Genomic DNA, 25,428 nt, shown 5'->3' with positions numbered 1-25,428 from the left:
GCACACAGTTTAAGTTTCAAGTAACTTTTATTGTTGTTTTTTCTCTTACACCTTTTTTCGTTTTACGAGACCGATATTGGAAGGTCCATTCGGAACATCAACAGGTCAGACCAGCCGGTTCCATGGGATGATAGGCTCCCCTATCCTCAACACAGCACCAGCGATATGTCACCACTCGACCGCCTTCGGACCTCGCCCAATCAACACTCCTTTTTCTCAAGCCTCAGTCATGATGCCTGTTATCCCCGCCTACTAATGCCTGATACCAGCCTACAGCTCAGACCCGCAACTACAACACCCACAAGGCATCACGACGCCGAACTCCGCCCTCACCCCTACGTGTTCTCACGCAACCAGAGGCTACACGTCCGTACACCGATAAGAAGAGCCGCAGTAATCGAAGGAGCACAACGCACCGGCCCTGGAAACGCCGACGCCGACACTCTCCTACAAGCTGAACCAGAGGCGTCACACAGTGGCGAACTTTACCCGCCGCTCACTGCAGACTGCTGATCACACCAGGCGGATATGATTTACACCAACACATACAGGAGTATGAACTGGCCGGTACACCCACATCATGGTTTTACTGTTTATGGTTTAATGATGCCCATGTCTGTCGGTTCCGGATTGTAAGCGACCACTTATTGCGGTGCTTCAATACCACCAAGGTGTTTTTTTTTTCTTTTGCTACGGCTCCACCCCCTCTTCAATGTTTAATGTTTAGTTTATGCACCTAACAGTGGCACAATGCTACAGATCAGTTTATTCTGGATTCAGAACGTGCCTACCCCCGGGTGTGGTAACTTCCAGTCAGCTACCTCTGGCCCCACCCCCCTCGGCATCGCCTCCCTCCCTTACGGGATAGGACTGGCACACGGCAAGACCTGCCCCAGATGCCGGCAGATTTTTTTTTTTTTTTTTTTTTGTTACCAGGCTTACACCCTAATGCCCCCCAACACTCCTAGCTCTGGAAGTTGCCTCACCTAAGGGCTTACCCATAGCATGTTGTTTTAGTGTGTTATTATCTAGCTGGAACAGACTCTCTCTGACCACATTAGACCTCAATGTAGACTGCTGACCCTGCAACACAATCTCACAGTATGTAACCCAATAATCTACCTAGCACACTCACCACTCGCACCTCAGTCATCAGCTTCAGGTTCTCCTGGGGCGGAGGGCCTCACTCCGACTCTCACCACTTATCCTCTTCACTCTCTCCGTTGCCTGGTTCTGGTCAACCCCCATACGGGCCCACCTGGGGTCGCCGTCTCCCTCAAAGGATACGACACCCTACGCGGGACCTGTACACGACCGATCTATAAATTAGGAGGCTAGTGGACATACAGATCCACGCCTCTTCGGTTCTCCCCACACCTTCCCCACGTTTACAAAGCAAACTAGCTCTACTTATCAATCGTACCCCCCTGAACGCACACCCCTCCTCCCTTCTCCCCCTCAACCCACGATGGCGGCCAGGACAGACTCTAATTCCACTCAAGGAGTCAAGCCACAAACACCACAATCACTCAAGCTTTATTCGATCAACATAAGGGGTCTAAATACCCCTGAAAAAAGGTCCCAATTACTAACTTCCCTCAAACACTCCAAAGCTCACATAGTGCTAATTCAGGAAACACACTTCCGCACAGATTCCATTCCTAAACTGCAAAGCCGATACTTCCCCACGACAATTCACGCCTCCAATATAGAGGCGAAATCGAAAGGGGTTACAACCCTCATCTCCAATCAGTGTCCATTCCTGATCACAGACACACTGAAAGACCCACATGGACGATACCTTTTTATAAAAGGCACTCTCCATCAGCTACCCTACACCATCGCTAACATTTATGCTCCCAACAAGGGCCAAGTCGCCTTTTTCAAAACGACTCTGCAATTGCTAGCTAGCTTCCAGGTCGGTACCCTCATCGTCGGTGGCGATTTTAATATCCCGCTGACCCCAGCGATGGACACCTCCAACAGGTCTTCCTTCCTCACATATAGGGCCTTAAGACCAATTAAACTACAGCTCAATAATCTTCTACTTCACGATACATGGCGCACCATGCATCCCAAGACAAGGGATTACACATACTTCTCACCGTCGCACGACAAATATTCTAGACTAGATCACTTCTTCATCTCCCAGAACGACCTGACCAACCTAACGAAGCTACCATAGAACCGTCCATACTATCTGATCACAACCCTATCTCTATGACCTTACAATTAGCGACCATGAACACAAAAACGCGTATTTGGCGTCTCGATAGCTCCCTACTGACAGATGAACTTAACGTAAATAGACTGTCCAAAAGCTTAACTGACTTCTTTGCTAACAACGACACTCCCGACGTCACACCTTTGAGCGTATGGAATGCACACAAATGTGTCATTAGGGGCGAGCTCCTCTCTATCTCTGCTAACCGCAACAAACTCAACCGCGCACACATAGCTGATCTAACCGCACGTATACACGCGCTCGAGCAGGCACACAAAGCCTCCGTCGCTGATGCTTTGCTAACTGAATTAACACAGGCGAGAGAGGAACTTCTAGAAGTCTTAAACAAATCATTGAAACGTAAATTCATGCTGACTCAAAAACTATATTATGAATTTGGGAACAAATCCAGCAAATTATTAGCGAGGGCATTGCAATCCAAAAAGGCCTCACATACTATTCATAAAATCTCCAACTCAGCTGGCGATTCGTTTTCTAGAAACGAGGAAATCTCCCAGCAATTTGTCCAATACTTCAGCAAATTATACAATTTGACACCGTCTAATCACGCCGACGATCCTTCTAACCGGAAAACTGCTCTCCAGAATTTTCTTACACAATACGGACCACAACCTCTCTCCACTGAAGACGCCCAATCCCTAGACGCCCCACTCTCCACGGAAGAACTACTTACAGCGCTACGACAAATGAAGACAGGAAAAAGCCCCGGTCCTGACGGCCTTACGGCATGCTACTACAAATCCTTCCCTTCCATCCTTCTTCCACGCCTAGCGAAAGCGCTCAATGCCCTATCACCCTCAACACACACACACAACGACATGCTCACAGCACACATTACACTCATCCCCAAAAAAGATAAAGACCCCACTCAAGTGATGAATTACCGTCCCATCTCTCTGCTCAATGTGGACCTCAAATTATTCGCGAAAGCATTGGCTAACCGAATCTTACCTTTCATACCATCTCTGATCTCACTAGAACAGGTTGGCTTTGTTCCTGGTCGTGAGGCTAGGGACAACACCACTAAAGCACTGAACATACACCACTGGCTCACGAAAACGTCCACCAAGGGGTTCTTTCTGTCGTTGGATGCAGAGAAGGCGTTCGACAGGGTAGCATGGGATTACATGGAGGCCACCCTCCAGGCGGTGGGCTTACCTCCGCGCATGCTCACCATGATTCTGGCCCTGTATGCCTCCCCTACGGCCAGGCTACGAGTTAACGGTACACTGTCGGACGCCTTCTCTGTCTCCAATGGAACCCGTCAAGGGTGCCCCTTGTCCCCACTTATATTTATACTAACCCTTGAACCCATGCTCCGCAAATTAAGGGACAATCCCACTATTAAAGGAGTTGACATACACCACAAATCATACAAGCTAGCTGCATATGCAGACGATATATTACTGTTCCTGACTGATCCCATTACGACCATCCCCAATCTTTTAGCAGACTTTGAATTTTTCCAAACCCTCTCTAACTTGAGAATCAACTTTGAAAAATCCAAAGCACTTAATATTACCCTAACCTCTGATACGGTGAATCTCTGTAAACTTAATTTCCCCTTCGGCTGGGAGCCATCGGCCATTTCCTACCTCGGAATCCAAATCACCTCAGACCTGAAAAACCTATACACCAGCAACTTCGCACCCATGATCCTGTCCATCCAAGGAGATCTTCGGAAGTGGCACTTGGGATCCTTCTCTTGGTTGGGTAGGATCGCGATACTGAAGATGAACGTTATGCCCAGACTCCTTTACCTCCTCCAAGCCATCCCAATCGGACTACCCCTCGCTTTTTTCTCAGCCTACAAACGCATCTGCCGGTCTTTCATCTGGGCATCAAAACAACCGAGACTTAGTTGGGACAGATTAGTCCTCCCCAAAAGATTAGGAGGTTTAGGACTTCCAGATCTTCAAAAATACCAATGGGACTGCCACTTAACTAGATTAGTAGACTGGCACAAACACCGTCAAGCCAAAGACTGGGTAGAATTAGAAAATTCATTTGCGAGCCTCCCATTAGTCAACTCCCCATGGGTTGATAGCAGACACGTACCAGACACTTTCTTGTCTCACCCCTCCATTGGCACCACCCTTTCAATCTTCAAAAAGGTTTGCAAAACACTTCATATGCTCCCAGCACCGGGTCCCATGACTCCACTAACTAACAACCCGGAATTTCCTCCGGGTCTAGTGCATAAGGATCCTATCCGAGACACGGCCTACACCCCAGTAAGGGCCCATGGCTGTTTTCGCAACGGCTCGTTACTCCCCCATGCGGAACTCGAATCGACACTCTCTAATCATCACTTACCTTTCTTTAAGTACCTGCAATTGAGACATTTTCTCCAAACGTATAGCAGAAACTCCCCCTACAGCAGAGACCACACCCCTCTTGAACTCCTTTGCCTAGACACTGAACCCCAGGGCCATCTCATTTCCGCCACATACTCCCTTTTGTTCTCTCAGCACATAGTCAAAAATGACAAACTGGTAAAACAATGGGAATCAGACCTCTCTCTGGACCTATCTCCGCAAGAATGGGACTCCATCTTCACTCTCATGCACAAAGGGTCTATAAATGTCTCAACACAGGAGAACAGATTTAAAGTGTTCTCTAAGTGGTACAGAACACCTGACAAAATCCACAAGTTTCACCCCGCCATTCCCCCAACCTGTTGGAGGTGCGGCTCTGCTAAGGGCACTCTACTGCATATCTGGTGGAGCTGCAGCCTCATTCAGCCATTCTGGCAGGCAATTCACCGATTAATTACCCAAATATCCACCTATTCACCGACTTTCACACCCGAAAGATACCTATTGCACCACACTCCTGTTTCCCCCGGTAGCTACAAAAAATCGCTCACCATTCATCTAATCAACGCGGCTAATCTTTGCATCCCAGCCATCTGGAGGTCTACGTCACCCCCCACGATCCAAAAGTGGATCCGGAGGGTAGATAAAATAGCGGAGATGGAAAAGCTTATCTGCCAGGCCAATGACAACCCTACCAAGTTTAACACCACCTGGGCATGTTGGTTGCATTTTCGTCAATCACCCACACAAACCACCCAACCCACTTCCTCCTCAATCACTACTCATTGAGCATATATAGAGCACAATCCTGACTCCCCAACTCCGCCGATCCGCCCACCCCCTGGGCCCTCCTTCCTCCCCCCCCCCCCCATCTCAGTCAAACCCTTACCCCAGCTCTTTTCACAGACATAATTGACACTTACTCTCTTGAGCATACTCTCTCACCCTACACACCCGCGACGCAGGTGTGTACTTATCTCAGACAAACTGTCTTTTCCAACATTCTTCTTCAATGAATCAGGTCACTCGGTGGAACCGATTCACAACCCATTATGGTCACCAGTCAACGGTACCACCGATATATCCACTCCCGACCCCGACCCATTCACAGAAATGATCCCTTTCGGGGTGAATGGCCTCGGGATATCTTCACTTAACATTTCCCGATGTGACCGGAGATTCCATGCAGACCCCCCTTCCAGAAGCAACCTCTCAGCACAAGTCTACTGATCTAGGTCTGGAATTTACATGTATTACTTTTGAATGATATGTTCCTGTGATAACGTTGCCAGACTGTCGTCTGCCTGTAAACGCTCTCTAACGAACATTGCATAAATACGAAGAATTTGTAATCTCACGGTTTGAGATGTATGTTACATATACTTTGTAAAAGTTGTAAAACCCAATAAAAATCTTCTTGAAAAAAAAAAAATTGTCACACCTAATAATGTCTCACAACTGTTACAACTACTGTAATTTTGTATAATCTATCACCAAGTAGACGTATCCCTCAATGGATGAAAGAAATCATGCACTATTCATACTCTCATATTCATAAGAGATATCACTAGAATTACTGCACGTTCCTATGAGAATAACATGTTTTAAATCCACCAAAAACATAAAGAACCATCCAGTTAAGATTTTTTATATCAAACAATGTACAGTATGTGAAAAGTATAATAGAGTCAAATTTCTAAGAAAACTTTACAGAGGCATCTCAAACTTTTCAAGGTCTCCGTTGAATGCAATTTTTAGAATGTGAATTGTGAGAATTATGGAAGAAGGGAAAGGAAATTTGACACAACTTACATAGTCTTCTATAATTTCCTTGATACCAGCCACAGTAAGAATGAAGATTAAGGGCACCAAAGTAGTGTATCTTCCTGTTGGAGACACATCTGGAATTTGCTAAAAAAAAACAAAAAGTACTCCTTTAGACATCAATAAACAGGAATCAAACTCAAAAACTACTTTAGAGCCACTTAAAGAGGAACTATAGTGGAAGCCAGAACCTTCGCTTTAAACATTAGGTGAAACGGAGCAGGGGGTGATCCCCGGCCAGCTCTATGCTGCTGTCAAAAACCCCAGCAGAGGTTGAACCATCTACCTGAGGAGAATCCAGTGTCATTGTTCTCCTAGTGATTTCATCATAGGATTATTTGAAAAATGCATTCCAGAGGGTATAACCAGTTAGTTTAGCTAACAGAGGAAACCAAAGCTGAGACAGACTGACATGTTGGCACAGTGACCAGGCTGTCACAATGTGCAGAAATGAAAGCGATGTCCACTGACCCCGGGATAGTCACTGTTTGGTCAATAGAAATCTAAGAGCGATTGGCACGGGAATGTTACAACTTTGTTATAGCATTGTAATTTTGTCATAAAAAGCATGAAAATCAGAGGTTTTCATTATCACTATGAAAAACAAAGATTGTTCTCATCTGGGAATGAAGATAATTTATAACTCATTAAAAGTACAAATTATATTCTTTGATTGTCTCTTTTATAAAGGCACTGAAAAGTATTTTCTGGCACAGAAATTATGTTTCTGGCACAAGAGATGGTGAACTAAGTTTTGAATTAAATAAGTGTGTTTATTTTTTTAATTAGACACTACAAAAGCCAACAAAAAAATATGGAAGAAAGCAAAAGAAAAATGTCATTCATCCACCATCCTCCATTCATAGAGCACATTTCTTGAAAGCTTCAAAAACGGGTTCTACGAATGGAAGAAGAGGTGGGCAGAAATGGTAGGCATAGTCAGCACTCTTGATGAGTGGACAGGTCCCTCCTCGCTAGTAAACCCCGCAACGCCAGAATAATATGGGGGTGGTGGTGGGGAATCTGAAGTTGGAAGATTTCCACAGCCATCAGCAGAAGGGACACATCACCTTTTTTAACTAAACTTAGGCTTGAACGCATAACTATAGCTAAGGAACAGAACTGATTCCAAAGGCTTGTCATAGGCAATGTACTCCTAGAGTAGCCATCTCCCTGACTACCTATTGTTACAGAACTCTTAATGACTTCTCTCCCTGGTGACAGACCTGTCCACTGTAATCCTTATATCTACTGTACAAACCTATGTAGGCCTGCACTAGACAGTTTACCTAGGTGGCACAGAGACTTCAACATTGCCAATTAGAACCACACACTGGGGTTGATTTACTAAAGGCAAATATACTGTTCACTGCAAGTGCAGTTGCTCCAGAGCTTAGTAAATGAGGTAAAGCTTGCAAAGATTACTCAATCACATGCAAGGAAAATAAAAAAACAGCATTTTTGCTTGTACATGATTGGATGATAGAAAACAGCAGATCTTCCCTCATTTCAGAGCTTCCCCTCAGATCTAGAGCAACTGCACTTCCAAGAGCACTTGCCTTTAGTAAATAAACCTCCCTGTGTACTGATTGGCCAATTCCTTACACAGGGTGCTGGGAACATCAACAACAGTACCCTCATATCAGAGCCATTGCTGACCAGGAGTGAGCACAAGAAATGGCAGCCAAGTCACTTTACCCAAGGATTATAGGTACTACAGCGCATTTATAAAAATGATAATTTCTATAAGGTTCAAAACAATAATAATATTTTAGGAGACAATAATTTTGATCCTTTTAAGATTTTGTTTGGTAATTTATTGGTATGCCAGTGTTCTAATACTAAATAATAACATGTTTGAAATTTGAACCATTAAAAGTTACTAATGTTTTACAAATATTAAAAGAGTTCATATAACACCACATCCAATGCAAGTCAAAATAATCTTTATACAAACAAATCTTTATGCTCTTTTTTGATCAAATTCCATTTCATTAGGGGAAGGGTGAAACACAGTACATTAAGGCAATTATTTCAAACTTATGGGTGGCAAGGCATCACCCCAAGGTATTACCCATGTCAAAATACCCCCTGAAAGTATGGCAGCCAACTAAACTGTTCACAGTGGGGAATATGAAACCTGTATGCCATGCTGGATATGGCATCATGTTTGCTGGGTGATGTCCAGAATGCTGAATGGGTGGGAGTGGCTTTAAGTTTGATTAAAGTTATTATACTAGTACTTATTTTGTACCAAATGCTGAAAATAGCCAAAGGATTTGTAGTCATGGAGACAGCACTATTATATTGGCTTAGACTCAGTCCAGGGGTGGACAACTGCGACCCTCCAGCTGTTATGGAATTACATGTCTTATGAGGAATTGCAAGACTGACAGTTACAAGCATGACTCCCAGAGACACAGGCATGATAGGAAGACTGACAATTACTCCCAGAGGTAGAGGCATGATGGGACTTATAGTTCCGCAACAGCTGGAGGGCCGTAGTTTGTCTAGCCCAGGCCTAGACAGTCACAATTCATATCTGGTGCAGCGGCTGCCACCTGTCTGGATTTCACCTTCAAAAGTCTGGTCTTTAATTCTTTTCCCTATTTTTTACTAGTTTATTAGAACGGATCACATCAAAACACACTCTCTGCATGGTCAAACCATTCAAGTAATAGCCCATATAGTGGCTGTGAAAATAGAATTTAATAGACTATAAGGCACTTAATAAAACGGGCATATTTCTTTTGCACAGCTGAAGGATTTGTCAGCTTGAAAATTACTTTTTTATCTCAACATCATTTGTCAGGTCTTGCTTAGCGCTCTCATTTCTAATGAAAATGATATGCTTTAAAAGTGTACAAAATAAAGTTATGTGTTCTCTAGACAAACATTTGCAATAAGTAAATATATACTGAGATTTGTAAGTAGAATTTGCATGTATGCAAGACACATGAAATTTCAGTCTGCATGTAATAAAGATATGCACTAGAATCGCATCTCATTGAAAATCTTGTGAACCGAAATAAAGATAATAAAACTTTAAGCTAAATTGTCTGTACAAAACTATAATGGCATATATAAGTAATGGACACATCTCTCATCATGAGCATCCTTACACAGAATTGTAGTTTGGAGAAAGCAAAGGGGCTGTTTGACCAAGACTGCTAGATTATGGAGGAAACAGGGAAGCACATGCAAACTCTGATGATTATTTGACCTTACAATCGTATTCAGGTACAACTTGCAAGTGGTAAATTTGCAAAGTGGGGGCAAGATGATGAAAATGGAGGTTATCAGTACAATGTCTATCAAAGTGAAAGAATATCTACAGCCAGGGGAGGACAGGGCTGGGGGCAAGAGGGAATATTCTGGTCTGGTAGTAGTAATATTTGTTGAGCTGATAGCCTGGGAGGTGATGCTTCAGTATTCTGACATCGATCAGGGTGGAATTACTTAGGGTGAATTACTGTTCTTTAGCCCACAGAAATGTGTCCCTAACGGTCTACATTATTGCACTGCATTCTGGTAAGCGTCTTTGGAATACTGATTGTTTTATAAGCAAATGTTGGAGCCTTGTACTCTCCTTGAAATAAAACTATTGGAAAAGAAAGGACTACAGCATTGTTGGTTGTGTTTTCACTTAATTCACAGGTTCCCAGTTCTCCTCTAGTTAAAGCCAACATCTTTATTTTATGTTTTGGATACAGTAGGGTTAGAATCTGTCAGGTTGATAGTCATAAAAATGTCTTAATCTATTGATTGCTGTGTGGGTGCCAGGGTCGATGTTTTGTTATTTTGGGGGGCCTTGACAAGCCAGTGCGGCCTCCACATAAATTTGCAAGCATAAGCATCTGGTTTTAATGCATAACGTTAGGAGTTCTGACTATATCTTTAGTTTGGATTTATATAGTGCCACCATCGGCTGGTCACCCTGTTATACTGACTTTGGGTGGCAGAGGGACTAAGCGTGTTTGCTGATCAGAGATGAGAGGTAAGGATGAGCTCAGACGTGTTCGCAAGCCGCACGTGCAGAGCCCGCCAGGAAGTCGGGACGGTGGAGCGCTAATAACACGTAGTGATTTTCCCGATCCGCGTCTGCAGAGATCGAGAAATGTCTCACTATCTGTGATTAGCGCTGTACAGTGCCGACTTCCTGGCGGGCCCTGCACGTGTGTGTTGCAAACACGCCTGAGCTCATTCTTAATGAGAGGTAATAAATACCGAGTGAGTGGGGTGGCATAAGGGGAGTGTGACAATTTATTTCACCTGTGGTGTGTTGAAGTGGATTACAAGCTAACATCTATGGACTACCTAATACCAGTGGATAGGATTTGGCTGCTCTTATCTTTACATGCACTACTAACATTGAGAGGTGGAGGTGAAGTGGTGAAATGCTGCTGGAGTGATTGAACTTTTTACTCTATATAAGGACTGTGTATGGCCATTGTAAACTGAAAACAAATTTGTTATGTCATATGTGAATGAGAGATTTTACCTGTAATAAGGCAATGAAGAGGAAGAAAGCATTGGCAGCTTTTCTGATCTGCTCGTAGAGGAAACGAGGTAGGAACGTCACCACGCTGTACTTGGCTGTACTGTAGGAAGACAGACAATGCTTAATTTGCTTTTCTACAACCAAAACAAAACATCAGCTTCATTATAGATTTATGTCTGTACCTATTTCACACTGATATACTCAATGCCTTTCAACATCTTGATAATAAAAAATTAAAGGTGACAATTCCTGCCTCTCTCAACATCCCCGAAGCTTCCACAAGTACATTTGTATGTCATCTGTCAAAGAATATTATTCATATAATCTAAGCAGCCCATGGACACAGAAACAACCCACAGCCCTCAAGACCTCAACCTTAATAAGAGCAGCTCCATACCTATCCCCTCTTTTCCACAACCCAGACATCCAATTTGAATGTTTTTAGTGAGAATTTGACGATTTCTTTCAATGGTGTTCAGAGTTCCTACTTAACTATGGACTTCTAGTATTTATTTTGGGATATTTATTTAATGTGTTAAATGCACTATTTTTTGAACATGTATATTTAAGGGTAACGCTACACTTTACCTGCTGTTGATTTACCTTCTTCTAAATATACTTCAGACACTGCATACTGTATTTTATGAGTACTTAAAGTGTTACTAAACCCAGGACCCTGCATTCACTATATCTGGTCTCCCACAGTACACAACATGGAAATGCAATCATTTTAGTAAATATAAACTGCTAAATACCTTTTCTCATCAGCAGTATATAGCAATCTTATGACTTCTATCAGTGTCTGGTTAAAGCTTGTAGGAGGAGTTTTTATACTGCACTGGCTGTCTTATTAGGATGCAGGGCCCCTGACCCTCTCTCTGGACAATGCTGATTGGCCCTGTGCTGATCACATGCAACCTCCCAAGAAAAAAAAAGCTCTCTAGCAATACACACCAAACTGAGCATGTGCAGTGTGACTCCAGTAACTCTGTTTTATCTGGACATAATTTGGGGGCAATGCAAGAAGGGGAAGATCAGAAAGGATATGATCAGTCCTTTTACACAATGCAGAGGATTAGCCCCTTAGGTTCCACAGTGAGTAGAACAAGCATGCTTTACTGCATATACAGACTGATTTTACTGTTGTGGGTTTATTAACACTTTAAATGTCTGTCCTTAACATCAGCATCCAAGACAGAGAACAAAAGCACCATAGAAATGCTTAAACTCCTTGTTCCAGGGAATGCCAAACAGAGAATCAGTCAGATGCCCCCTGAAGCAATGGCAATACGTGTATGAGTAACGGCAATTAAAATGACAACTTAACTAAAGAGATAATGAACAGTGTTTTGGTATTTCTGTTCAATATGTGCAACCAAAAAAATACCCGTTGTTACTGACAGAAATCTAGTGAGCTGATAACTACATGTGCTTTCTGCCTGTGCTGATTATTGTCAGTGTTTTCAATTCTCTCTGTGGACTACAGAACACCTTATGGAAGACAAGTGTTCTGTAGGCCTAACACACTCCTAGGGTTACAAGACTGTTCCAGTAGGGATATGGAATAACAAGTGAGCATTGTCACCCTAGGACAGGAAGTGTGTTACTGGCAGGATCACTAGATGAAAATAAAGGTAAAACAACCTGAAAAGAAAACAAACTCAGCCACTAAAATCTAGTAAACTGGAATATATTACATTTTCGTTCTTGGGCTTAAAAAAATCATCTGTATAAAACTCCCTCTGTGTTCTCAGAATACTGCAGTAATCAATAGAAAAGAGAGAGAAAAAATGAAAATAAAATGCATCTAAAGCCCAAACTTTTTTTTTTCTTTAGTTTTGGATAGGGTGTGGAGTGGTTGGAACCTCTGTTAAGTTTTTAAGGCTGCTGTATTCACACTTTCTCTACTTGTCTTGGCATTGGGACTGGAAGTTAAGGATGAATATCCAACATTTTGAGTTGTAACTTAAACAGAAATAGAAGGAACGTCATCTAATGGAGACCTTTTTTGCAGTGACAAATGTCTAGAGATTTCAGCCCACTTCCAGTTATATATATATGGGACAGGAAGTGAAGGTATCCCCCCCCCCCACTTCCCCCAACACAATGGGACACAAACAATGAAAAAATGACTATTCCGTATTCAGAAAAATGTGGTTACAGACATACTTTAAAGTAAAACTAATGGCAAAACTTTAAGTTTTGGATAGAGTGGAGGGGGATTAGAACACCTGTCAGTTTTTTTATTGCTGTCTGTGTCCCGTTAGAGAGACTCACCCTCTCTATTCGTTCTGTTTACCATTATCATTGAAAGTGAAAGTAAAAGAAACAGAGGGGAAATCTTCCAATGGGGACACTAGTTCTGGTGACCTGGGGATCTCCAAGGAATTCCCTTAATTTGCTGGGATTTACCTTCACTTCATGTTTGGCTATGGGATAGGAAGTGAAGGGAAATCTCTGCAATGGGACACAAATGGTGGATAAAATAAATCTGACACAGGTTATAACCCTTCTATACTCTATCCAAAATGAAAAATAAAGTTTTGCCTATTGTTCTACATTAAGAACACATCGATACCCAGTGACACCTAATTTGTGTGATTCTCAGGCCAGATGAGTGCATACTGATGCCCAGTAATGAGACTGCAAAACAATTACAAAGTTATTTATTGTATTCCCTTTCTTACTTTGTTTTAAATGGAACCAGTCAAGATATCAATATTGAATCTAATGATCTGGCTTTTAGTTGCTTTCTGCATTTTGATATTCTCAGTTTTGCTTCACGGCCTAGTGAGTCACTGACCTGAAACCAATATGCAGCCAGTGAAGTAGCGTCATTCCAGATCAGTGACCCGCTAAGGCTTAAAGCTGAACTCCAGGCACAAAAACTGTCATTTAAATATGTTTCTCAATAGCCATATAGGATATACATTCACTTTGTGTGCACCAAATGTCTTTGCAAACCCAGATATTACCCTATAAAAGTAGCAGTGATATCATTACTGTGCTGTAAATATCCTGGTCAGAGAGCAGAGCTGTAGGAGGGGCCCAGCAGGCTCCACCCACAGCAGGCTGACTGCAGAAAACTACAGGAGGGGGCGGAGACAAGACCAGTCATCCCAACATAAGGACAGAGAGCGGCAGTGACCGGTCCTTATTACAGGAAGCTTTTGCACAGAAGGAGTGTTCCACACTGGACTACTGCACATATCTGGAAGAAATACACAAAGCATATGCTTTGCAGTCACAGGACAAGTCACACAAGTGTGAAAGGGGCCTAAGAGTAGTACACTGTAGACCACTGTATTGCTCTGGTCACAGTACATAAAAAAACATAAAATAGTAAAAAAATAATTAAAAATTTAAGAAAAAAGAACAAAAAATTGAAAACAAAAGATACATTTTTTTTTCTTTTCATACTGTCATTTCTTTTATATCAGTGTCCCTCATCACCGCCACACCAGTTATATGATGATGCTATACTGCACTGGTGACAGTATGTAAAAATGTCTACTTTCCAAAAAGGGGTTATTTGGGGGATATTTGTACTGTCCTGGCATTTTTGGCCTCAAGAAACGAGATAGGCCTTCAAACATTAGAATTGATTTGATTATACACGATAGTTTGTGGACTCCATAACTTTCCTACAAACTGAATAATATACACTGATTTGGGTTATTTTCACCAAAGGACTATAGCAGAATACATTTTGGCCTAAATTTATAAAGAAATTATTTATTTGCAAAAGGTTATAACAGAAACAAATAAAAACGATTTTTTGTTTTCAAAATATTCAGTCTTTTTTATTTATTTAGCAACAAAAAAACAAAAAACCCAGCAGTGATTAAATACCACTGAAAGAAAGCTTTATTTGTGTGAAAAAATGATAAAAAATTCATTTGGGTACAGTGTTGCATGACCACGCAATTGTCATTCAAAGTGCGACAGCCCTGAAAGCTGAAAATTGGCCTGGGCAGGAAGGGGGTAAAAGTGTCTGCTATTGAAGTGGTTAATGGTATTCACATTAACTGTTAGTAGTCATAATGTTATTGCTGATCGGTGTGCGTGTGTAACACACACACATATACAGTGGGTATAGAAAAGAATCACCCCCCTTTAACCACTTGCTTACTGGGCACCTAAACCCCCCTCCTGCCCAGGCCAATTTTCAGCTTTTAGCATTGTCACTCTTTGAACGACAATTGTGCGGTCATACAACACTGTACCCAATTTAAATTTTTATAATTTTTTCCCACAAATAGAGGTTCCTTTTGGTGGTATTTGATCACCTCTGGGTTTTTTATTTTTTGTTAAAAAAATTTAAAAATACCGAATTTAAAAAAAAAAATACAAAACTGTTTTATATTTTGTTAATAAATTTTGCAAACAGGTAATTATTCTCCTTCATTGATGTACGCTGATGAGGCTGCACTGATGGGCACAGATAGGCTGCATTGATGAGCACTGATAAGGCAGCACTGATGAGCACTGATAGGCGGCACTGGTGGGCACTGATGAGGTGGCACTGAGAGGTTGCATTGGTGGGCACTGATGGGTGGCACTGATGGGCGGCACTGAAGGGCACTAATAGGTGGCACTAATAGCTGGCACTGATGGGTGGCAGTGATGGGCACTGATGGGTGGCAGTGATGGGCACTGATCAGCACTGGTAGGTGACACTGATAGGCAGCACTGCTAGGTGGCACTATTGAGACACTGATTGGCACCACTGGTGGGCATTGATAGGTGGCACTCGTGGGCATTGATAGGTGGCACTGATTGCTGGCACTGTTATGTACTGGCGGGCGCTGATTTGTGGTACTGTGGGCACTGGCAGGCGGTACTGGTGGGCACAGATGAGGTGGCTTCACCTCTTCCTCTTCGGGACCGATGTCCCTTCAACAGAAGCCGGGGATCTGCTTTTTTTTTCTCCTCACGCTGTCAGCGTGAGAAGAAAAAAAAAAAAACAATTACCGATCTTCATTACATCATGTGATCAGCTGGCATTGGCTGACAGCTGATCATGTGGTAAGGGGCCGGGATCCACCCTTTACTCTGATCTGTGATCACCCGAGTCTCATTGACTCGGTGATCATAGCGCACGCTGCGCGCGCCCTGCAGGGGGCGCGTGGGAAGCGCGCAAAGGGGAGAACATCTATTGATGGCCTCCTGGCAAAGTAGATCTATGCTGTAGCCGTCATTTGGCTACAGCGCGGATCTGAATGGGTTAAAATGTTCACATTCAATTTTAGTCTCATCTGACCAGGTGTTATGGTCAGATGAGACTAAAATTGAATTATTTGGCCTCAACACCAAACCATATGTCTGGCGGAAATCCAATACAGCTCACCATTCAAATAACACCATTCCTACAGTAAGGCATGGAGGTGGTAGAATCCTGTTATGGGGGTGTTGCTCTGCAGCAGGGACTGGAGCACTTGTCAGTATAGAAGAAAAATGGATGGGGAAAAATCCCATCAAATTCTTGAGGAAACTCTGCTGCCCTCTGCCAGAAAGTTGTCAATGAGAAGAAGATTTACCTTCCAACATGACAATGACCCAATGGCCACACAGTGGTTGAAGGTGAAAAAAGGTGAATATCCTTACATGGCTTAGTCAGAGCATTGACTTGAAGACTGCCGTCCACAAATGGTCACCATCAAATTTAACTGAACTTGAGCAGTTCTGCAAACAAGAGTGAGCAAATAATGCAAAGACAACATGTGCAAAGTTAGTAGAGACATATCCTAACAGACTTCTAAAGGCTGTAATTAAAGCAAAAGGTGGTCCAACAAAATACTGACATAAGGGGGGTGATCCTTTTTCCAACTCAGTGATTCTGTTTTTGAATTTAAAAAAAAAAAAATTCTGACACTTTGGTATTATATCTTTCACTTGGATGTTATAAGTTGCACTAGTAAATGCAGCTGGATAAAACAAAAACTGTGTCTATCTTCATTTCAGGCTGCAAAGCAACAAAATGTGATTATTTTAAAGGGGGTGATTCTTACACTATATATAGCTATAAGGTTATACTGTATGTTCAGAAGAACAAACACTTTGTATTTACTATATTTAAAGAGTTTAAACTATATATACCCAAGACTAGACCAATTCTATTTAGCATTCTATATTATAGAAAACAGATACAGATTTGCTTTAAGAGTATTTTGTGGCATTTTTAATGAGTTGAAAATCTCCCAGACTATTATGGATTGGCTGCTATTTTTCACACCATGTGTAGACGGATTCAACTTGACCTCGGACCTTTAATAATTAAAGAAGAAGAATGGTTTCTTTTATGTGAGATAATACAATGCTAGCAGATGGAATTTCCTTGTGTGAAGAATGGAGTGCATGGCAATCTTTTGTGCAGTATGTCTGATATTCCTGGAATTAAAGCACATCAGTCTCTTGGTGCCCTAGCAATATCCCTCCATGGAGTATCAACTTTCACTTGGCAATGACCGTTACAATTACATTTTATCGGTTTATAAGGAGATCTTTCCAGCTTCATGGGTATTAGCATAATATAAAGTCATTCCTTATACAGTCCTGAGACTAAAGCCTTGAGGATCACATATTATTTTTGTTTAACTGCTTCATTAGCAAGGGTATAGCTGGTAAGGTCCTAAAGGAGGGCAGTCTGGTCTTTTACAAACTGTCATGGAGAGACACCATTATGTGGAGAGACTGTTCTCCTAGACTGACTGACACATAAAAAGATTTTCATGTCACGGCAATGACCTAGCAGAAGGACTGTCCTATTAGAGAGACTGTCTTGTAAAGAGACTGCTATGCCAGAGGGACTGTGTGTTAAGACATTCCACCAAGGGCATAGCTATGCCCATAGCAGCCCATTTAGCTGCCATGGGACTAAGGGTAGGGTGACCAGACGTCCCTGGTTTTCAAGGACAGTACCCGGACTGAGGACACTGTCCCTGGACCAAGCCTGTCACAGGATCTGTCTCCGGATTAATGGGGGACGCCCATACCCAAAGCTGACAGCAGGACCTGCAGCAGTGTGAACATCCATTCAGCACAGCCAGGGATTGGTGGGCAAGCTGGGGGCATACAGCCGCAATGACAGTGAGAGAGTGAGTGGAGCTGTTAAATCGAAGCTCTTGTGTCGGGGATGGGTGGGGCCAAAATGCAGAGCTCCACCCCCTTTGTCAGACAACTCGCGCATAGACAAACAGCCGGCGTTAATACATTGGTGGGCAGGGAAGAAGGGGGCAGGACCAATTGTAACTACTGTATGTGCACCCACCCAGTGAGGGGACAAAAAAAGTAAGCTAATAACACATCTAATACTGGTTTCCTGACAAGAAGACACAGTACAGTGAGGACTTCATTAGTGTGCTGCTGTTCTTTCATTGTCCAATCACAGGCTGAGGTAGGCTCTAAAGTGCTCAACTACAATTTAGACTGAGGATCATTTTGAGCTATCTGGTAGATAATACTGGATCACAAGACTGGCTAAGTTAATTTTCAGTTGCCGATTCTTGCAGCATTTTAAGCGACCAGCTGTCCTGGGAGGCAGTGATGGGGCATGGTGACTCCACCCACCTGGAAGCTAAGCCAAGGTGAGGGGTTTTTTTTTATACTTTTTTGTAAAAAGCTTTGTTTTGGGGCTTTTTTTTTTTTACAATATGTATTTGAAGGTAGGGAGCTGCCGGTAAAGTTGACTTTATATTTTTCAAAGAAAGGTCTGCTTTAACGTGAAAGTGTCACATGTCACAGAGACCTTTGTCCCCTATTTTATATAAACCATGTAAATAGCTGGCGCAATAATATTTGATGACCTTTTCCTGCTGCAAGTACAAATGCATGGTTTTATTTTTAGAAACTGAACATGACCAATAATGTTTCTGATATTATGCTGTACTGATGTTTTACATGTTTACAGCTTGTCATTTTGTTTTTCTAATGCTCAATCAATAATAGTTTATGACATGCTTTGTCTAGCAATTTTTGATGGAAAATAGAATAGTAGAAAAAATGTCCTGATTCAGCTTGAGGACCAACCTTTTTGATTTTATCTACAGCAGTACTCAGTATTATAATGCTGGGCTTATAATGTTCTCCTATTGAAGGATTAAAGAATAATTCCACCTTTGTGATAAAAAAAAATATTTTAAATAAATAAATACATAAATAAAAAGTGCTCCTGTGCTTACAACCCGAACCCCCCCCCCCCCCCCCCTCCAAGACCTTAAACCTTCATAGGCAATAGAAATTTAAACATATTTTCTTTTCTTTAAACTTGTCATAAATTTAAAAAAAAATCACTTCAAACTTTAAGGCCTGACAATGTTGATTCACAGCCTTCTAATGTAGCCATGGTCATGTAACTTCCAAGGACCTGATGGTGACCCCCAGAGCCAGGGAGAACTGACACTCCTTCTCAGGGTGCAGGTTACTAGGCATAGTGGGTGTGGCGCAAGGTGAAAAGATTGGGCACCGGTCACTTTATATAAAAATGAACAAAGAGAGTTTTATTTCTCTTAACGGTGGGAGAGAGGGTTAGCGCCCAGGACATCCTTAGGCAAATGCAATAACAATTAGGCAAACTCTGCAGACAAACATAGAACTAGGCAGACAGCAATATAGATAAAGGGCCTTTAAGCTGAATGCAGCAATTTGTATCTTGTAGCAACCTCTCTCACAGTAACCCACTGTAGATCTTTCAGCTTAACTCACAATATCCCACTGTAGATCCTTAAGCTCAGCTCACTGTCTCTCACTAGACTTCTTGGACTCTCAGCTACCTGCTGGATCCCTCAAGCTTCACACACAGCTAATAACTGTACTTATCTTCAAGCTGTACTTACAGCTACCCTCCGTACTCCTTCAAGCTTTACTAAAAGCAACCCACTGTATTCCTGGATGAGTCTCCACTGAAGCCTTCCCACTTACTTCACTGTCCCCGGCTAGTGAAGCGTCTGCTCTGGTACTCCTTCAGAACTTCATCCCTTCCAAATTTGCTTCTGGTAACAGGAGTGGTCGTCCCTCCGGCAACTGCTTCTCCTTTACCTCCGGCAATGAACAGGCCCCCCTCGGGCTGAGCCTTTAACACACGCGGTTCTGTCCCAGGCTTCAGGCTTAACCTTTGCTGCTCCTCCTTTGCGGAACCCTGAACTACTGAATAGGCCTCATGTAGATCTAGCAATCTGTAGTACTGCTGGATAGGCCTCGGGCTTCAGGCCTAGCAGCCAGGACCTGTTTGACACACAGCCACCCAGGTCGCAGCCCTGGCCAGGAAAAACCCTGATCACCTGACTCCTTCTGAATAAATAGCCTATCATGCACAGCGGCCAAAAGAAACTCCTGCAGATTTGCTGAGACAACTTATTTACCCATCACCTGAATTCACTGTAATCCATCATCCTAATGCCAAAGGCAACAGAGCCACCTATTGACAGAAGAGAGAGACTACCAATTAAACTCAGACTTAGGACAGAAATCAGCAGATCAAACTATAAATTAGCCAGGCTAGTTACCACCTAGCACAACTAGATTTATTAGCAGCCCTGTTTAGAATCAGGATTAAAGCTGCTGCTCAAAACCAAGTGCCACAGGATGTACAACCTGTTTTTAAATTATAAATGTAAAAAAACTGCGCTACCAACACTGAACTCTGGGTAAATTTTCTTCCAATGCAGCGGCGCCTGCACTGCACTGCTCCTTTTTGTCTAGGGGGTTGGAAAGTGGAGATATACTTACCTAATCCTCCGATTCTCCCAGCACAAGACCGGTTCCTTTGGCTCCTGCCCTCCCCACCCCAGCACGGTCTAACAGTTTTGTTCAGTGGACTATTCTAACACCACTGAGTAAAAAGGAGCTTCTGAACACTGTTCAAAACGCTGTTCAGGAGGGTAATTGAAAAATACAATAGAACAACATAATTGCTACAGTTTATCTTTTTTAAATAATATGCAGACCAAAGGGAAGATCTTTGATTGGCATATGATGTCACTTAAGGCAACCTTATGGCCTCCTTCATACTGGCCATTACAGTGCCTTGAAATAGTATTCATACCCCTTGAAATTTTCTACATTTTGTCATATTACAACCAAAAACTTAAATGTATTTTATTGGGATTTTATGTGATAGAACACAAAGTGGCACATAATTGTGAAGTGGAAGGAAAATGATAAATGCTTTTCAATTTTTTTTACAAATAAATATGTGAAAAGTGTGGTGTGCATTTGTATTCAGCCCCCCTGAGTCAATACTTTGTAGAACCACCTTTTGCTGCAATTACAGCTGCAAGTCTTTTTGGGTATGTCTCTACCAGCTTTGTACATCTAGAAAGTGACATTTTTGTTAACATGAAAAAATGTGGAAAATTTCAATACTTTTTCAAGGCACTGTATGTGTATGCACTGGACTCCAGCAGCAAGAATCAGCAGATTCTTGCGACTGGGATGACATGTGAACGATGATAGAAGCTCAGCCTGTACAAAGCAAAGACAGGCTGAGAGGAGCCATTGCTGTTTGCATGTATCCACACACCCAGTGACTACCTGCGGTTAGAAACCAATGAGTGACTCTAGGTGTAGACAGATGCATTCAGGCTTGGATATTGATCAGCTCAGTAAAATATAGTATGAAGAATTAACCAGAATGCTCAGATATGATATTATGAATTAGTCAGGTCACCCACTTAAGGTATTAGGAATTATCATACCCTATAGGTTATTAGGAATTAATCAACCAACAGGCCTATGGTATTAGGCATAATTCAGTATCTTAAATTATCCTATATATATATTGTTAGCAATTATCAGCATACTCTTAATTATGCAGAACACACTACAGGAATTGATAAGCATACCATGTAATGCTATTAAAATGGACATCATAAGGCATTAGGAATTCATCTTCACAAACACATATAGTATTAGGAATTATTTAGCACATCCACATGTGACATTAGAAATTGATTACTCTCATAGCATACTCACATATGGTAATAAGAATTAATTAGTTCACCCACATATCAGATATTAATCAGCACAGCAACATATGACAGTAGGAACAAATAAACACACCCACATCTGATTAAAAGAATTATCAAGCATATGCAGCGGAGCTGCATTTTCTGCAAAGACAGGTAATTCAGGACTGATTCACACCACTGCACAATTTGCACCACAAGGATAAAGCACTAGCATGTAATACTTTGAAGTACAAAATATAATACATGCACCTTTTTTTGGAGTGTTAGGCATAATGTACGTTAATGCATGTGCCCTATTGCAGCACAACAGTATGAACTAGCCCTTAAAAGAGAGGGATGGGCAAAATGGTGCTAGGTATTACTTTTCTGAAGGTCCACTTTAACGGCAAGTACAAGAAATAACAGCCCTGTGTAGTTTGTTACAATGCCAGTGATTTTATGCTGAGAACTTTTTAAACCAGGTACTCAGCACAAATGCAAATGATGCCAGTTATTTGCATTTCACAGAAGTCTGAATTTGCTCCCTGCGTAATCAAGCTTTCATAATACATTTTAACATACATCTGTATGAAATATTCAGATAGAAAGTGATGGGCCAGTTACAGAATGTTTAATGAGATTGAGTAAAAGATAAGCTTAAGAAGATTTCAGCCAGGGAATGTAAGAGTTGAAGCAGGCTGTGGTCATGGGTTGCAGGTAAGTGTACATTTGGGGTAGGGGAGGGAAGAATACTTTAGGCCAGGGTTGGGGGTAAAGGGGCACAGTGATCATATATTTTAAAACTATTGAAAGAAAAACTACAAACACTAGCCATGTCTCCTTAACATATAACTCATGGCAAAACTTTATAGATATAATGAAGAAGAATTAGAACACCTGTCAGTTTTTATTGCTGTATGTACCCATGTACCCCCCCCCCCCCCCCCCCCCGTTAGGGAGATTCGCGCTCTCTATTTGTCCTGTTTACCATTATCATTGAAAGTGAAGAGGGAAAATCTTCCAATGAGGACACTAGTTCCCCAAGGAATTCCCTTAATTTGCAGGATTTTCTCTCACTTCCTGTTTGGCTATGGGACAGGAAGTGAAGAAAAACCTCCGCAATGGGACACGGATGGTGAAAAAAAACTAACAGGGTTTACAACCCTACCTTGCTCTATCCAAAATGTACTGCGGAAGGTTGGCTCTCCTGGGCGAATCGCTGCCATTGTACACCAGAGCCAATGCGCTTGGCCGGTGGCCGCAATGTCCGCCGATGACCCATGATCCCTCCTGAGAGAGACAGAACAGGATCTGTCAATGTAAACAGACACATCTCCACTCTGTCAGGGGAGGAGAGACAGATATGCAGTTCCCAGTGATTAGGAACAGCGATCTCTCTCCTCCTCCAGTCACTACACTCCCTCCACAGTTAGAAACACCTCCCTAGGGAACACTTAACCCCTTGATTGCCCCCTAGCGTTAACCCCTTCCCTGCCAGTGTCATTTATACAGTAATCAGTGGCTATTTTTACATCGGTGTATAAATGTCGCTGGTCATAGAAAAGTGTCAACATTACGATCTGTCTGCCGCAATGTCGCAGTCCCGCTAAAAAACGCTGAACACCGCCTTTACTAGTAAAAAAAAAAATTATAATAAAAATGCCATACCCTATTTTGTAGATGCTATAACTTTTGCGCAAACCAATCAATATACGCTTATGGCAATTTTTTTACCAAAAATATGTAGAAGAATACATTATTGGCCTAAACTGATAAAAAAAATTATTTTATTTTTAATTTTTTTAGAAAGCTCTATTTGTGGGGGAAAAAAAAGGACATAAATTTTGTTTGGGTACAGCGTCGCACGACCGAGCAATTGTCAGTTAAAGCAACGCAGTGCCATATCGCAAAAAAATGGCCTGGTCATTAAGGGGGCAAATCCTTCCGGTCCTTGTTTTTTTTTTTTTTTTTATTTATTTTTGTTGAATATGATTTGTATAAGTACAGAACATAGCCTTTGGGCATTCCTTGGCTAACAAATACAGATAACACAAACTGCTAAATAATACAACTTATCTAATACAAAGAACAAAACATTCCATACACTGTGTTCGGCTCTACTAATAAAAAGAGGATTAATGAATTACAAGGAGATTCCTGCTCCCTCTCACCCAACAGAGTGATACATCAGGAGAACATTTACTCATAGTTGGAGTAAATCACTGCAAAGGAGTCACTACAAAGGAGTAAAACCGTATATATATATATATATATATATATATATATATATATATATATATATATCTTATATCAGGGGTGAATAGATTCAGTCCATGGACTCCTGATTGTCAGCTGTATAGTCTGAATCTATCCACAAGTGCCAGACCGTTTCAAATTTTTTAGGGCAACCCCGAGACAAATAGGTAGCTTTGTATAGGGGTAAAACCCTATTGATTAGACGCTTCCAGAAGGACAAAGTAGGTGCCGTGGCTGATTTCCACTTGAGCACTATCGCATTCCTGGCATAAAATAATAAGAGACCCAATAAAGTACACATAGCCCTATTAATGGCCAAAGAGTCAACTAACCCCAGGGGACAATGTCCAACCTTTACAGGGACATGCACAGTAGTCAGAGTATATATGAACTGAGTCACATCCCGCCAATAGCTACTAATTTGAAGGCACTCCCAAAAGATATGGGCAAATCCTGCAGGGTCGCTAGAACACCTCCAACAGCAAGAAGAGGAACTAGGGTAGATACGATGTAGTCTTTGCGGTGTAAAATAAATTCTGTGCACTATTTTAAATTGGATCAACCTGTCCTTAGACGATATTAATGCTTGGAATGAGCTTTCCCAGAGATCCTCCCAGTCTTCATTATCCAATTCCTGCTCCTCCGAGCGCCACAGAGTAAGCAGGGCATCTAGACCCTAATGAACGGAGGGCAGTAGTGAGTAGTGACTTGTAGATCAGATAGTGTTTTTTTGAGAGTGTCATCTTGAAGGAGAACCTCCAAATCATCCTGCTCCAATCAAAATGGAGAGGATTCAAATTGGGATGCATATGCGTGTTGGAGTTGCAGGAATCGGAAAAAGAACGCAGTGTAATTTTGTTCCTCAACCTTGAAAAAGAACCACCTTTTGGTATATATTTCACATTTGAAATCCTGGCCTTGGTTACTCTGGTGTTATGATGCCCATCCAGGAGGAGTCCTGTGTAGACAGTGGCATATGCCTGGATCAGTGAGACCTGTTCTATACCCCAAAAGTGTGTCCCGAGGAAGCGATCCAGCGAAACGCTTTGAAGCACAGGGGCTCACACATGTTTTTGATGCCATACTGTTGAACAAGCTTTTCTTTCTTTGGCATATGTAACGTCTGTCTCTTCTGGTCATTGCGTGGCCGTCAATGGACGACACCTTTTTATAATTTTATACTGTTTTTTCTTATGTACTTATGTTTAAAAAAATCAATTTTTTTAAGATAATATATTGTTATTCCAATCTGCTTCCAAAGTCCGACTTAGAGGGTTTCTTTTTCTTTTTCAATTAATTTTACGGATGTGGCACAGGAGTGATTCACTTTAAAGTATT

At 42.0% G+C, this 25,428-nt stretch overlaps 1 protein-coding gene across 2 annotated transcripts in view; it reads right to left on the bottom strand.

Annotated features, from left to right (window-relative positions):
• Positions 1-25,428, bottom strand: part of ATP8A2 (ATPase phospholipid transporting 8A2) — a 1,045,467-nt gene that overhangs the window by 845,006 nt on the left and 175,033 nt on the right. For both annotated transcript variants that reach the window (XM_073613412.1, XM_073613413.1), the window contains exons 3-4: positions 10,889-10,988; positions 6,376-6,474 (exon numbers count right to left, since the gene is read on the bottom strand). In XM_073613412.1, the coding sequence (XP_073469513.1) occupies positions 6,376-6,474; positions 10,889-10,988 (199 nt within the window). The remainder of the gene's footprint in view (positions 1-6,375; positions 6,475-10,888; positions 10,989-25,428) is intronic.

This window comes from Aquarana catesbeiana, linkage group LG02 (assembly GCF_042186555.1).
Source record: "Aquarana catesbeiana isolate 2022-GZ linkage group LG02, ASM4218655v1, whole genome shotgun sequence".
Lineage (NCBI taxonomy): Eukaryota > Metazoa > Chordata > Amphibia > Anura > Ranidae > Aquarana > Aquarana catesbeiana.
The sequence above is the reverse complement of the archived record's forward strand: the minus strand, read 5'-3'. Positions and strand labels throughout refer to the sequence as shown.